General features: G+C 37.1%; 1 protein-coding gene across 1 annotated transcript in view; it reads left to right on the top strand.

Annotated features, from left to right (window-relative positions):
* The window catches only part of LOC110163324 (citron Rho-interacting kinase), a 65,780-nt gene that overhangs the window by 9,493 nt on the left and 39,204 nt on the right, over positions 1 to 17,083 (top strand). Inside the window, exons 2-6 of the mRNA XM_055161495.1 lie at positions 588 to 731; positions 2,474 to 2,593; positions 14,865 to 15,035; positions 16,020 to 16,073; positions 16,147 to 16,200. Of these exons, the coding sequence (XP_055017470.1) occupies positions 588 to 731; positions 2,474 to 2,593; positions 14,865 to 15,035; positions 16,020 to 16,073; positions 16,147 to 16,200 (543 nt within the window). The remainder of the gene's footprint in view (positions 1 to 587; positions 732 to 2,473; positions 2,594 to 14,864; positions 15,036 to 16,019; positions 16,074 to 16,146; positions 16,201 to 17,083) is intronic.

Here is a 17,083-nt window from a genome sequence, read left to right as displayed (position 1 = left end):
ACTTCATGACCAAATAACAATTACTTTTATTTAAATGGTCTCATAGAACAACATACATCCTGTATGAGACTAACTTTAAATCTGAATGAACCTGAATCAAGTCATGTTAATGTGATATAACCAGTAGGGCAGTAATGTACAAAAGAAATTAATGGTAGACTAAAAACATGCCATGTGCATCGATGAAGCAACTGAAAGGGGACGTGGTGCTGGGCAAAGCTTTCAAAATGATTAGGATCTCACGCAATACAGAGAAATACTAGTAAATAGAATCTACATAAAGGAAATGAAACTGTCCAGTCACTCCCAAACTCCAGCTAACTCACTCCCTGCCATTTATTCTTTCTAATGATTATAAATCTATAATTCTAACAAATATATTTTGATCTGAATATCATGATTATCAATTAACCAATACATGCTGACATTGCTATGTCCATTCCCTTACAGGAAGTAGAAGGTTAGAGATGATTTGGTGTGTCATCTTTTAGTAGACATTTTGTGTTTTTAAATACTCACTCTTGACTAGATCTTACTTACTTATATTTTGAAGCAAACATCATTTTACTATAAGTATTCTGTTGCAGGTGGAGCAGGAGATCTCTCTGGTCCAGAGGAAGATGTCCGACCTGGAGTCCGTGTTACAGCAGAAGGACATTGAGCTGAAGGCTTCAGAAACACAGAGGACCATTTTAGAGCAGGACCTGGCAACTTACATCACAGAGTGCAGCGTGAGCCTTTACATGTTCTAGGCACCACCATAAGTGAGAACACATGTGTGAATGTCATGGCATTCACTTAATTACACGGAAAGCATATGGAGCGCTATAGGAGAGAAAGCACCTACTGCATTAAAGATATTAGGCCTGATTAACTTATTTACATAAAGACCCATGCTGTGTGTTCAGTGACGTCAATTGGAAGATAGCTTTGCAATTCACAGAGTGCAATCAGACAAAACCAAGCATTGTTTTGAATGTTAAAGTTATACCTTAACAAACAACACAACAGCAGCTGACAAGCATCACTGTTGTACTATAGTGGCACATGCAGAGCTTCGTGGGGACCCAGTATGTAGAAAAAGTGGGAGACATTTATGCTTTGCTTAATGGCGTGCTGTTTTATTTCACATTTCTAATCAGAATCTTCCTCTTGGCAGTCTCTCTCCACGGGGTGTGACTCATTATATGTAAAAGGCAGCTATAAATGTTATGGAAATAGAAAGAATTTGCAGGATCCTTTAAGCTGTCATAGTGTATTAGATAAGCACAAATCGCATATTGTGGTGTTTTTGCCAACACTAGTTTCAGTGTCATTATTTAAGCAGTACTTTCACCTGCTGATAGCTTCAACAGGTTAAACCTTTGTGTCTGTCAGTGTAAGACTGAGCCCATCATCAGTTCTTTGAAAAATGCTATTCCAAATGATCGATGGAGACTGTGAAAGAAGACAAAGACAAACTATACACATTTTTTGCAATAAACTCACTTTTTTTGTAGCAAAATGTCTGATTAAAGATTCATTGCATAACTTTTCAGTTGAGGAGCCATCACCTGCTTGTCTCCATGGAGATGTTATTGCTTTGCCTGAAAAGTTCAATTTTATGACGTTAAACACATTTACCTTGCATTTATTCATCACAGTTTCTATTGCTCAAAATACAATAATTCTCTCTGTAAATAGGGTTGCCTCTTCACAGATCTGACCTGTAATGGAGCCTATAGTTGTGTCCCTTGAGATTGATAGGTTTATTCTCTACTGTGGAGCATTCTAGACAAAGCAAGAATATCTGCATGAAGATAAGCAGATGACGGACCCTCCACCAGAAAAGCTGTGCAGTGCACCTTTAATAGTAGAATATTTATTTCGATTTTAACTTAATTTTGAACACAATATATATTTCAGATGAGTTTTTTAAAATAATCAGTAGCTCATTTGACAAAAAAGATTGGGAACAACATCTGCTTCGAATGGAATACACAACATTGCTCAAATTTTCATCTGTTTAATAAAATCTTACCTGGATGACATTTAATCCTCGCTGACTTAAATTTGCACTGAATTCAAGTCCTTTTTGATTTACACTTAGACTTACTTAGACAAACTTTACTGATTCACAAGGGAAATCCTTTGGACACGGTAGCTCACATGCCATATTATAATGACAAAAAGAAAAAATATAAATCGTAATAATACATTCTAAATAAGTAGCAAAAATATTAGAGACTGATGTCAAATAAGGCATTATTATATAACTGTACAAGTAACCATAAAATACAATAGAAATAAGTAATAAAAATATCTCAGCTATATATAAAATGTTGTAAGGAAAATCAGTGCAAAGATATGATAATTGACAGGACACATATCTGTTACATAAGAGTGAGCAGTTGTATCAAGTATGGTATAAATGTAGTCCTGTATCTCTCTGTATCCTGTAGTCCTGTATTTCTCATGTACATTTTTCTTGTAGAGTTTGAAGCGCAGTTTGGAGCAGGCCAGGATGGAAGTGACACAGGAAGATGACAAAGCTCTTCAACTTCTCAACGACATCCGTGACCAGAGCAACAAACTTCAGGAGATCAAAGAGCAGGTACCATTAAAAGAATACATACGATTATTTTAAGGGTCCTACATTATGAAAAAGTGACACTTGTAAGCTTTAAGGCATGTTATAATGCTGTTAGCTCTTCAAAAACATATCCAGAATTGTGCTTTCTTTCATTCACACAAGTTTGAGTAATTCTTTATTATTAGCCTGTCTATCTTCAAAGCTCAAAATGCTCTGTTCCACCTTGTGATGTCATGAAGCGAAGTTAACAGCTACCTTTTATCTTTTGTTCAGTAGAGATGGGTAATTCTCGGTCTGAAATTATCTATTCATTATTTTAATGAAGGTGTACATGGAGAAGAACATGAATCCAGTTAATTTCCATATCTACATATTTACTTTAGATAGCTAATTATTTTGAAGATAATGAAATGTCACTATGAGAAGAAGTAGTAGAATTTCTGCAAAAGGAGTCTATATTTCTGACTGAAAAATGTAAGCACTTCCCGGGTCAATCCTAATAGAAAAATCATAGGTAGAATTATTATGCAAGAGAAGCTTTTTGGTATTACATTATAATAATTACACTGTAGTCAGTCTTAATAAGGCATGAACAAATGCTAAGCATGCTGTACTAACTTAATTGTTCATGTAAAAGAAAGATGTCTTATATTATATTATTTGAAGATTGATTTCCACACACAAAGACACAATATATTGAACTTTACTATTCAAATCACTTTTCTACAGTTTGATACTTCACCCTAAATAGTATTTAAAATTACTGTAATATTGTTTGACAGATTTAGAACATGTTAATTACAACTTACAACAATTTGTGTACCTTGGAGTTGGTTGAAGTATGTCATTTTGTTGATCATGTGATCCTGTAAACATACCTTTCTGGTAGGGAGGCCATTACACTCCTACGACTAGCGTCCTGAAGTTACCATGTTACCATATTTGATCACTAACCAGTATCCCACCAATATACCTACCTATATTATAATGGTATTTGTGAAAGATGGGTCTATCTTGCACAGTTGGTTGGTAGGGTGCAAGATTAATCGCAATCCAAACACAATCCAAATGCAATTTTCAACCACAAACAGCAAGTTCATATTCCTTTTTGTCAATTCTTCTGGAGACATTTAATATGTGAACTTTGAACAAAATTCTATTAGACCATAAATCACAAATCTAATCTCAAAAGCAATGCCTGTTAGAAAATTTGCAATATGATATTTTTCCCAAATCATGCAGTACTATTGGTTGGTTAGGTGTTATTAATGAATGTATTTGAATGAAATCTACTCTCTGGAAATCTGACTATGAAATGATAAATGAAATGCTGCTCTTTTCGTTAACATAGCATGTTATTGGCTAAAGAGACATCCCAGAGTTAATAATGCCATTTTTGTAAAAGCATGCTGGGAATTCACCATGCACACTTAAGTCTCTATTGCAATGTGTAGTGTGAAGTGCATACGCTAGCATTCATCTCGATTATGTGACTAAGCTGCCAGCTGCTAGAATAAAACTGACAGACCCCAGGACGTCAACACAGTGATACAGTAAAATCTCTCCTCTGGCATTATGCACCAATTTTTATAAAAAGGTAATAGAAAATGAACCTGTTTTTCTCAGCCTACACGAACCCTGTTTCCAAGCACCCAATACATTGTGCAACGGTTGCTGTGGAGACTGGAGTCCTATACCTACTAGAGGAGAGAGATAGAGAGAGAGAGAGAGAGAGAGAGAGAGAGAGAGAGAGAGAGAGAGAGAGAGAGAGAAAAGAGAGAGGAGGGCGAGGAGAGAGAGAGGAGAGAGAGAGGAGAGAGAGAGGAGGCCAATGCAGTGGGCAGGCGGTCGTGACAAGCTCTGACTATAACAGGACTGTATTTTTGACCGTTACTTAATTCAAGGCGAATGACACTTACGCCACACTGGCATCTGGCACCAAAACACACATCTTACTACTACTACTATGTTGTGGCTGATAGACTGGTGGCTACTGAGTCAAATTTGTGCAGGATTTATGCTAACTAAGTGTCTATGCATCTAATCATGTGTGGTAGTGCTGTGTTGGGGAATAGGATTATGAAAGAGTGGCAGAGTGGTTAGCTCACTTTCTGTCTTCATCTGCAATACCACCCCTTTTACAGTGAGTCTTGTATAGTTTTCTTCCACCAATCAGGATGTTTCAGTCTGAATTATGCCCATACAAATGTTAGATTCTAATTAATTTAGCTGAACTACTTTGTAGCTGTCTTTTGTTGCCAAGAGCCAAACTTGGTATAAGCAATTTCTGCTGACATGATAAGACACTCTCTACTTTCCATTTGCCAGTCCCATTGGCTTTGGTCCAGAGTTTATAAGGCACAGAGTTGCTTATTACAATATTTTAAAACATATATTTCAAAATTATTTGGACATTCTTTAAAGGGCCCATATTATACTGTTTTCTGATCCATGTTATAATGTTGTTTCCTCATCAAAAACCTACCCAGAGTTTTGTTTTTGTTTCATTCACACACATTTAACAAATAAATCCTGAGTATGAGCTCTTCTTTCAAACTCTCAATGTGCTCCACTGTACTTTTAAACTCCATACATTTTCACTAGAATCATTTGAATGATTTCAGCCCTGGAATTGACAGTCTCTACTGAATTAAAGGTAAAAGGTAGCTGGAAAACTAACTGGAACAGAGCATTTTGAATTTTGGAGATGTAGACAGACTTCAGGTATGTTTTTGAGTAGGTAACAGGGTTCAAACATGGCTTCAATTTTACATAATATAGGACCTTTAAAAAAATCTTACTGAGTTATAAAACACTATGCAGTGTTTTTCAACTATATATATGGTGCTATTCATGTGTGAAGTAGACACACTGAGATGCCCATCAGAGAGTAGGAAAAGATTATGTGAATTAGAAAAGCACATCAGGGGAGATTTGACAGACTAAAATTAGCCTGTTGCCAAGCAGTTCATTCAGTCAATCTCTGGTTGGTTTATTAATTTAATTGGTGGTATCATATTTCATAGGTTTCACTTTTCCTCTAGTTCAGAATTGTATTGGAGCTCAACAGTGACCGTTCAGTCTGGTTCCTGAAGTAAATTTTTCATTCATCTTCACCCTAGACTTTTAGAAAAATTCAAATATTAAGAGTTCAAAGGCATCGCAGAGGCTACCCAGCTTAGCAGTAACTTATATCCATAACGCGGCTGTTCATTAGTCACCACGTAGCTGATTAGCCCTGTGCAAGCTTGCAAACCTTTTTTTTTTTCTGAATATCTATGGGGGACATGAATAAGAAATTTACTTCAGAGACTGGGAAATGAGCAGTCACTGTGGAGCTCCACTGACCAATTTCACTCAGCTTGACCAAACGGGAGAGACAAGACTTTGAGTTTCACATTTCATATTTTGGCCCCACAATTTGTTTTTTATTTTATTTATTTATTTCATTTTTTTCTGTCATTGTCACACTGCTTTTTGGAACTGCGTTGTCTCAACTCTTTTCCCTTTTTATCATAATTTTACCTCTCAAGATCTGGCAGATATTATCCCATCCCTACTTGATGATAATCACCAATGGATTGCAACTTTTGATGGTGTAGTCTTATCTTATCACTCATATGTTTCTTACACTCGTAAAAACAGCTCTCAGACTATCAAAGATTTCCCTAAAATCTATGAATTATTTAAAATGTCTGCCCCTAATCCATTTTTGTCTAATTCACCATGATCAGTGTAACTTCTTTTACCAATTGGCTCTATTACAATCAAATTAGTTACAAACCGTTTAAGACCATTAAACTGTAGAACCTCTCAGTGTGAATGTTTTGACAAATTGCATAATTTTAAGTTGCTTATTAAAGCTAAATTGAGATGTTTTGGAAGTGAAAAGCCAGTAAAACAGCCACACAACGGTCTGGGTGAGTTGTATTGTGTGCTCCTTGTTACTATCTCTGTGGGGCTTTTACTGCTAAATCCAGCATTTCATCTTGGGCAGCATCTGTCTCCCACATGGTGCTCATGTGACTGCTCTGTTTATCACTTTTATGGAGAAACATGCCACACAGACTCCACAGGGCAGACACTGGCTTTGGTTTCAGAGACTCTTTTTATTGATGTACCAACTATCAGGACATTCTGGCATATTACAGGTATATACCCCGGTGACAGTAGCTCAGTTGGTAGAGCATTTGATCTGAAGGTTCACTGCTTGAATCACGCTCTTGGCATAAACATCTTTGGTTGAGATCCATTGACACACAAGTTGGTAGTGCAATTCCAGTGCCCACAGATGAATGCTGTCGTTATCTCCTTGGGCAAGACACTTAACCTTGACCCTAGTGTCTGTGTACACTGGTGTATGAATGTGTGTGTGGAACGTGTCAGTGGTTCCTTGATTTCAAGTGCTTTGAAGGTGGAAAAGAGCTATATATAAAGGTGACTGTTTACCATAATGAGGGACTACTTTCATTATAGTTTTGGCCTGTACTACACGGCAAACTACACAAGTCAGTATAGTAGTCTTAGTCTTGGTGCACATTCTTCCAAATGAAGGGCAGGTCAGAATTCTGTGGTTGAATCTGTCTAAAGGGCTTATAATGTTGTTTCCTCGCAAACAGAAAACATTCTGTTCCATCGTGTGATATCATGTGTTAATACAGGAAGTGCTCCACTGTGTTTTAAACTCCATACACCTTCACTAGAATCAGGTAACATTCATTCTAACATGTCTTAAAGCTTACAAGAGTCAATGTTGTGTAATATAGAACCTTTAAACTGTTGCAGATTTGTTGACCTGGTCCCAGATTCATATCTGTAATTACTGGACCTAACCACATGAAACAAAAACTGGCAAGTTCAATATCTTCTCTGACAGATTAACAAAAGTGGAGCCATTATTCAACCCTAAAGATGGGATTGTTGCCAGTTGAAAAACATAAATCCAAAACATTAAAGATGCATTGTGTAACTTTTCTGGTGAAGGGTCCATCAAATGCTTTTCTCCATGGAGATGTTACTGCTTTGTCTGGAATGTTCCACAGTATGGTATTAAACAATTCTGTTAATTCTTCAATGTTTCTACACTATTTCTACTTCATCAAGTGTTAAGTGTTCTTCATGTTACACTATTCAATAGTAACTCTTTCTTCACTAAATACACTGTAAATGCTGTGGTCATTCTAGTTCATAATCCCTTTTACAAATGTAAAATAATGAAAACCACCACAAAATTCCATTTCAACTTTACTTGTATTACAACAATTACAATGTATTACAACTATTACAATGTACATCATACAGTCAACAAAATTTAAACAATATGACACAATACTATTTTTGCTAAATTCAACTGACAGCAGGAATTCTCTGTGCCCTCAACAGTTGGTCACAATGATTGTCATTTATTTAATTTTTTTAAAGTGGACTTTTCAATGCAAGCAGTCGATGGATGAATCAAAATCTTGTTTTGAATGGAATTCAGGTATGCTCATCTCCAAAAATGAGAGAAGCTTGTCTGACTGCTTGAAACAAGATCTTCTCTCCATTATATAAACATAACAAATGTTCACAATAGAGGCGGTCCTGCTAATTATGAAACATTAACATTGCAGAAGCCATTTACCACAAGAGTCAGACTTTCACTCTTGGGGTTTCTTTTGACACATCCAACATCCATGCTGTAGACAGTTCTTTGAATACAGGTGTAAAGTTTGTGAAAGTCTGAGGACCAAGTGCCTTGAAGTGTTCACCAAATTCAGCCAAGTCAACAATGACATAAAAAACCTTTGTCCTTTCCACTTCATTCACAGGTTGAAAGGCCGTCCAGGCTCAACCAGCAAGAAATGTGTCCATACCAATCTGTAAAATTAAATATAGAATAGAATAAATATAACATATTCAAGTAACCACCTTGCAAAATGGGCTATGCAATATTTAATGAGCCATGAATAAAAATTAAAAAGTAAATATCTAGTAAATATATTATGGTGCATATACTAGTATTATTATTTGTTTATTCCTATTAAGCAGATTATTCTGTTGCATGAGCTGTATGTTTTTGTAAACAGGAACCATTCAAATAAATAACTTGAAGGGTAATTTGAAAAAATGTAGCCCCTTAGAAAAGATTATTTTTAAATGCAAGATCCACAAGAAACAAAACACCTAAATGCCATTAATCATGAAATTACAATGAGATTAAGGCAAAAATTAAAACTACTTTGCACGTATATAAAATTCAATTACGAAATTATTGGTGAGGTTACGTTTCAGTTCTATATTTAACCATTTCATGACACACCTGCAAATCTCTGATGAGATAGAAATAACAATGTATCATTACTCTTTTTGACTAAAAATGTATTTTCTTTTAGGATGCCTTTTTGACATCTGGCAAAGGGACTACCGGTGCAAATTACCTCTTATCAGCTAACTCGTGCACATTTACATCGTTTTGATGTTGATTAATGTGCATTGTCCCTTTTCAAATAAATAAATTAATTAATTTAATAAAAGTCAATAGCATGTTAGGACATTGTATTGGGTAAGGCATCATACTTGAAGATATTAAATTTTTACAGAATACTACTAAACTTTTGATTTAAATAATTTTGATAATTCTCCACTTGGTACAATGTCCTACCTCAACACACTGTCAGCTTCTCCTGGAGGCAGCCTGAACAGAGAATCTTAAGAAAGAGGCTTGGAGGTTAGAAAAGTTCTCAGACATGTCTCTTTATTGGTTCAGGCAGGTACAGGTCTCAAGATTCAAGTTGATTCAGCATGATTTTGCCAACGTCTCTATGTGCGTCGGTCGTCCCTTGACAACGCAGTCGGCGTTCCCCCACTGATGCACAGAAAAACTGGGTGCCTTTTATACCAGCATAACTGTTGAGTTAACATCTTCATGGAAACATACACAGCAGTTTTGTCCCAACACGTGTCCCATAACAGACTGGCATATGCTAAAGGTTGGAGACACACCCCTTATCTGTCCCATATACATTCACCGTCCATATGACATCATATCCCAACCCCATTGACACTCCAAAGTCCAAAAACATACACAGCATGTACACAGGGATTATAGGGCGAATTAACATATGAATGAAACTTTAAAAACACAGGGTAGAAGCCCACAACACCACACAAAAGTGTGCACGTTTATAAGCTATTATTAAATTAAATGTGAATACAGCGAATGAATGCAGCTCCAAAGTGTGGAAAAGACAGTGAAAACTTGGAAGAGCTAAGCAAACGAATGCTAAGCTAACGAATGCTAACTTGGCCTTCACTTCAGTATAGACCGGGGGTCCGTGTCTAAGCCATTAGATTTTCGTTTGGAAATGGAGAATCAGTACCGGGTGCAGGCAGAGATAGGACCGTGTGAGGGCCTTTGGATCAGGGCTGCGTGAGATCGTGGACCCACTGTTTGCGGTCTCCTCGAGACGGAGCAGAGGTAGAGCGGGGCTCACCTGGTTTAGGCGTATGCGGGTGTCGGGTTAGACCCGGTCAAATACGGGTTTAATCCTTGTTTAGAGATGATTTCACCTCCTCTGGTGCCCAGTGCACTCCATGCAACGGAGCGTATACAGCGTCCCCGCTGCCCGTGATGTACAGCCTGCAGAAACAACGGGAATTCAACAAAAAGCAAATTGATTTTCGGCTTACAACAAAGTGTTGTTGTTTTTTTTTTTAAATAACGTTACTCTTAATTTACAATTTGTGGCTATTTTACCCAATTTTCATGGACATCAGTGATGGCAACATTGACTGTCACGGGTTAGTTAGCTTACTACTACTCAATGCTACTATTAGACCAAATATATTATTATTATGAATTAAATTAACTGAAGAGTGTCTTAAAAAGGTAAAGTAATCTGACCCGGGGCATGTGAGAGCTCAGATGTTTGGACTTGAGGCTCGTTGAGTTCAGTTCTGCTGAAAAACAAACTCTATTAGCTCTTAGCTTAGTTTAGTTTAGCTTAGCTTAGCTTAGCTTAGTTTAGCTTCGGACGGTGAAATGTGGCACCTCTCTTTGACTGTAGCTCTCCCGCTGGAAACGTTACAAAAGCCCAACACTGATGTAGTGTAATATTCAAAATAGACACTTTGTAAGTGTTTAATGTTAACACTGTGAATCAACAACTACGCATTTTATGTCAACACTGTGAATCAACAACTATTTATTTTACTCTACAGCACTGTCATAGTTGAAATAATTCTTGACTATGTTCAAACATATATGGATTTTCTTCACTTTACTCACAACAACACCAACACCATGAATTTCACACTTTTGAATTTGCTGTGTACAGAGTTATTTTCAGTGCACCCAACTTACTTAGCATTTAGGTGAGGTGTTTCAGCAAAGTCACTCTTCCCCATGTTTTGCTATCACAGCCTGTCATAGTCATAAATCTTAAAGGTTGTATGGAGGATTTTTTTTTGTTTCAAATTGTCAATGATAGCATTATAGAGGTGTAGTAGCCTTGTAATTATGATGACCAAAAAAAAGAGAATAAAAATTCATCAACTCTGGACGTGGTGGGGCCAGCTAAACATTTGCCAATAGATAACGACATTGCCTCGTTATCTGTTAGCTGACAGGCTGTCAATCAAACTCCCTACATTTCTAGCGTAACTGACTTGCCTGCGCGCCGCCGGTACGTGGTTTGCGTACGCCTGTCACGCAGTCCACAGACGCAAGCCGCACAGACGCTGTTTACTCCACCAACGCAACAGTTCTTAGCGGCTTTTTTTTACCTATATCTTCCTCGCAGTTAGCACAAAGTTTGTTGCAATGGCAGACAAGAATCCAGGAGCAGTTAGCCGCAAAAGAAAGTTCGTTTTTGAGACTGCTGAAAGAAGAAGACAAGGGGAAAAGCAGTGAAGCCAAACTAAGGTGATTCTTGAAGATTCATTCCAGCGATGGCGCAACTGAAGCAGACGCAGAGTCTAAAGACTGACGCACTGGTCGCCAAATTACTCCTGGACAGGTCACTTCTGCTTATTATAAAAACGTACTTTATTTCCAAGAGCTAGACAAACGTTTTTCAGGACACGAAAGCGATATTCTATGTCTGAAAACTTAATTTTCAAGGCAAAGAAAGAGTCTGCTTGCTGCTGCGTGTTGTAGCTAGTTCATTCGCACTGAATCTCCGCGCAACCTTCTCTGCACCCCTTTCCTGCTCCTGTCCCCGCTGCCCGTTCCGCTCTTCCCCCTGCTCCTCACTTCTCCGGGCACGGAATCTCCGCGTACCGCTCCCCTCTCCTCTCCCTGTTCCCTGCTCCGCTCTTCTCCCTGCTCCTCACTTCTCGTCCGTGCACGAAATGTCCGCGCACCCGCTCCCCCCGCTCCTCACTTCTCCGCCTTGCCTAACCAACACTGTAGTTAGTTGTTTACAAGTCATGTGCAGCGCGCTGTAAACAAACCTGTTTCTGGCGTAAGGAGGAGGCGGGAGGAGGCGTTTCTACGTAGGGAGCTGTAGGGGAGGGGGGGTGGTTTCACGCATGCGCAACATTTGAAAAAGGACAAACAGTCGCTGGATTTCTCGTTCCTTGGAAAATCCTCTATACAACCTTTAAGAGCCAAAATTTAAAACTGAAAATTAATGCTAGTACACTGAGTCGTTATTTGGATGTACAGTTACAAAATATGTCACATTTATGAACCTGATGATAGAAAAAATTGTTTTTGTGAACGTTAAGTATTGTTTTGTGTCCATAGATAAGTACTTAGAATCAGGTACTGAAGTGATTTATTAAGTGCCATTATTCCGCCTCTGTAGTCAGTGCACTCTAATTGTGTTTTGTTTAGTTATGTCAGACAGATTTGACCTGCTGTTTCACTGTTGTTAAACAATTTGAACAGTATTTTGACCATGTCTCATGCTGTCTCCTTGGCTAAGGCACAACCCTCCCACTGGAAACACAGGGATGCTACTTTGTATTATGGTGAGAGACAGGCCTCTATGCCCCCTAACCCAACACGGAGGTTTAATTTTAATCTATTAGCTTGTGACTAATGACTACTTAAGAGACGCGCTCTAAGTGGCTCTGGCTTATCAAATCTTAACCCTGTTTAGGCCTCTCCTGCATTGATATTCTGTAGCTCTGGATTCAGACATGCTTTTGATCCATGTTTGTTCAAAGAGTGGCCATTCAGCTGTTTTCCATATTGTTGACTCACACCAAAGAAGATTTTTATATTTGTATGTCTTGCAGGGGTTTTTCTTTTAGTAACATATACACTCTAGTTTGAGTGTCAAGTTCAATAGGCTGTGTGTTCTCCATATATGTTATCTGAGTAAACTACCATGTAGAATGTAAAATAGCACACATAATTTAAGCGCAATGAATATTCAGCACTGAAATAACCCAAGTGGCCTATTTGGCGCTAGAAGTGGCCAATTAAAACATTTGCAAGTCAAATTATTATATTACACATAACTATGTTACAATATTGCCAATTTGGAAAATTATGTTGTTATTGTTATATTGTGATTCAGTGTGTTTCTGTTTAATGCATGCTACTCTATGTTCACACAGAAAATGCAGTTTTCTTTTCCACGGTCCACACCCGCTCATTCCGCTCAGTCAGCCTTTAGCTTAAGTAAGTGACAGGAAGATTTATCCAATCACAACGAAGTACAAACTGTCAGAAGAAGCAGAGGACATAAATTGTCCCTTAAGGTTATAAAAAGCAAGTAATGAGCATGATAAACTAGAAACAGCTCTCTGTAACTTTTCTGGTGGAGGGTCCACCATCTGCTTGTGTCAGTGTTATTGCTTTACCTATCTATTGTAACAATTAATTTACTTTTATTTCTAAAAATAAAAAGTAGCTTTGTAAAAGCATTTGTCCACTGATGTTGGTGGTTTGAATCATGCTTTTGACATAAACATAATTGCCTGAGTGGTCAGATCCACTGACCCACCAGTTGGTGGCGCGCTTCCAGCTCTCAAAGATGAATGCTCTGGTTGTGTCCTTGGCCAAGGCACATAACCCACCTGGCCCCTAGTGTCTGTGTACGCTGGTGTATGAATGTTTGTTTGAATGGTTGAGTGGTTCCTTGCTGTAAAGCTCTTTGACTGCCTAAAATGTGACCATTTAAAAATACATATATATTGAAAAACCTGCATTTTTTTACTGTGAGCATAGTCAGCTCTCCACAGATTTAACCTGTAACTTTGCCATGGAGAAAGATACTTTTAATTTTGTTATAGCTCCATGGAGACATGCAGGTGATCCACCATTAGAAAAATTACAAATACTGCACCTATAAAGATGTTGTGATTCTATATTTTCTTACTATAATGCTCACATAATACATTATAGTACAGCTGCAGGGGGAGGTCTGCAACTGTGGATCCTCTGCCCACCCACCCATTTACTATCCAGCCCCTTAAGACCAACACTTAAACCCAATAATACAATAACATACACTAAACCTAACATCTCAGCTATTAGTGCATATGCCACTCTACTTTTTTTTTTTTATTCTATACTGACTATAAATAGATTAATTTTATGAACTGCTTTTGTATTTTTATTTTTATATATATATATGTTATGCTTTATTTTGTATTTTTATTTATGTTATTTTAGTTATCTGTACTGTGGCAGTGGCTGAATGTAATAAACTAATAAAAGTAGTATAAAGTGCTGTGCTTAAGTATACATTTTAGTTATCTGTACTTCTGTACTAGTACTTTACTTCCTTTTTTTTAGTGGATACTTTTTATTTTTACTTCATTACATTTGAGAGTGGGTATCTGTACTTTCTACTCAACTACATTTTTGAACTGGACTGCAAAATATGTATTTTTTATTATTGTTTGAGACCTGCTGAAAAGGCTGAGGGTTTATCTTTCAACACATTCATAATTGGAGCAAATAAAAGTATAACAAATAAACTAAATAAAAACTGCTAGAATAACAAGATTGATTCTACACTATATTTGAAGCTTTATTAGATCTCACACTCTGCACATAATACTTTTACTTTTTACTCTTTAAGTAGATTTTTTAAACTGGTACTTTAATACTAAAGTATATTTTTTCATGTGATACGTTTACTTTTACTTGAGTTTTTTTTTTTTGCTCCAATATCTGTCCTTCTACTTAAGTAACAAAACTGGGTACTTCTTCACCACAGATACTGTGTCTCTTTATTTAATTTCTCCTTGTGGGACAAAAAAGTGTATCTTAACTTAACTTCATTAGGTCAGTATTGGTTATGTGTAAGCCCAGTGGTCTCCTGACTGTCCCTTCCTCTCTGTTCATAAGGAGTACCATGCTCAGTTGGAGGAGATGCGTGTCACCGTGCGGCAGTTGGAGGAAGACCTGTCTGCCGCACGTCGCCGTAGTGACCTGTACGAGGCAGAGCTCAAAGACTCACGGCACAACAGTGAGGAACTGAAGAGGAAAGCTACAGAGCTACAGCACCGCATGCAGAAGGTCAGTACTGTGACAACAACAAGAGCCACTTGTGTAGAACAGGGAGGGTGTGCAGGGAGGAGGGCGGAGAGAGGGCAGAGGGTGAAGGGACGTGCATATACTTTATATAATTGTGAAGTGTTAGAGTTGTAACTACAGTTGTTTTATCTATTTTTTTAACATTCCAGGCAGAGCAATGACATTTCCATAGAAACAGGTGGCAGACCCCCAACCAAAATGTTTCATAGTGCACCTTTAATAAGACTATGAATTGTATGTATTTAGAAAAGGGTTTATATAGGCCTAAACTACAGAATTGTCAAATATATACGTAAAAGACAGGATATTTTGTGATTTGTAGAGGACATTTATCTTTCTTATTATGTGCACTCTTTGTGATTTACTAAATGTGACCATTCAAATTGTGACTTTGTTTTGACTCCAACATTTGTAGAGAACATCTAAGAAATATAACTCATTAACATCATCAGTTACAAGTCAAAATTTTAAAACATTTGGTAGCAATTTAGGAAACAAGCCGGGCTGCCTAGATATGATAATTAAATGATTGCTAATTTGATCTTTTTATTCAAGAAGAGTTTATAGATAATGAGGCTTGTTTTAACTAGTCAGTTTCATAACACATCCAGTTTCACCTCTTTGTGAAAATCATTGTGCATATAAGACACATGTTATTGAATAAAAACCACAGAATAGCTGGCAGATTTGAATGCTTTGGATCCTAGAAGATGATATAGTGTGAATATATAAATTATGCAGTTGAAAAATGTGCTTGTTGGTACGCCTTTCATGCTAAAATATTTAACTGGGGCAATGGATAATTCGGAAGGATAATGATTTCTAGACCCATTCCAGTGCTCTTATAGACTTCTTGCTTAGAGCTGTTTTAACTAAATTTACTGGTTAAAACAAGCTAGTTTACTCATCAATTTTATCATAAAGGCAACACTATGAATTAACACAACTTAATGTATGTATTTTCAGGCAAAAGAACAAGGAAAGTTGGAGGCAGAGGAAGTCATTTCCAAATTGGAGAAGGTACAAAGCGAGATTATAATCACAACGTTTGACTGTCTACAGCCCATTTAACTATTGTTTTGCTCATTTCTAGACAAACGCTGAGCAGCAGACTAAAATCCAGGACCTCCAAGAGAAGCTGACCAAGGTAGGCTGCTTTTGTTGTTTGAGTAGATGAATAATAAAAAATCACGCTTTATAAAACTCACTCGGAAAGCTCTAAAAGCTCTAACCTCAATGACCTCTTTTTTTGTTTAAACAAGCCGCTAGAATACAAACAACACATTTCCATTTACAACTTAATTATTACCAATTACTAGCCTTTTCCCTAGTTTAAAAGATAATTTCTGCCCATGGAGTTTTTGCCTTGAAATACGTTTGAATCCATTGTGCCGAGCTTTTCAGATACTCAAAGATGACTAAGCCCACATTTTGGATAAGCTTGACTCATTGCTATTTCGCATGAAGTGATTTATTTAAGCAGATTCACAGATGCTATTGCTATTTGCATCTACAAAACCTGTGCGAACTGTGTGAAGAGCAAAATGACACTCTGTGCTTAGAGAAAATAGCAAGGTTTTGTAGGATTTTTTTTATTCAATGCTGTGATTAGATGTATCAACATTTACAGGGATACTGCTTTGTTCTTTTTGCTGTAGCTCCAACAGTAAAATATAAACTTGACATAATACTTCATGCAGCCACAAAGAAGTTTAATATGAGATAACATTATTTTATGTTAAGAGTGATCTTTCTTTCTGGTAGGACTATAGAAACATAAACATAAGTTATTCAGTTTTCACAATGTGCGAGGCTAACACCATTGTGAATATGCTACTTTTTAATATTAAAGGCTTTGAAAAGGCCTTTGGTACTGTTACTTATGAAGAATTAATATTTAAAAGTGTTTAATTGCAGTTATTTCTTCATATAGTCTGCACATAGTGACAACACCAAAGCGTCATGGTCTATATAGTTCCCTGTGATTCATTATAATGTGATAGCCCACAATGTTATTGTGATACTTTTGA

The sequence above is a fragment of the Boleophthalmus pectinirostris genome, unplaced genomic scaffold, assembly GCF_026225935.1.
Source record: "Boleophthalmus pectinirostris isolate CB_2022bp ecotype Guang Dong unplaced genomic scaffold, ASM2622593v1 HiC_scaffold_4, whole genome shotgun sequence".
NCBI lineage: Eukaryota > Metazoa > Chordata > Actinopteri > Gobiiformes > Gobiidae > Boleophthalmus > Boleophthalmus pectinirostris.
This window is presented reverse-complemented; position numbering and strand designations above follow the sequence as displayed.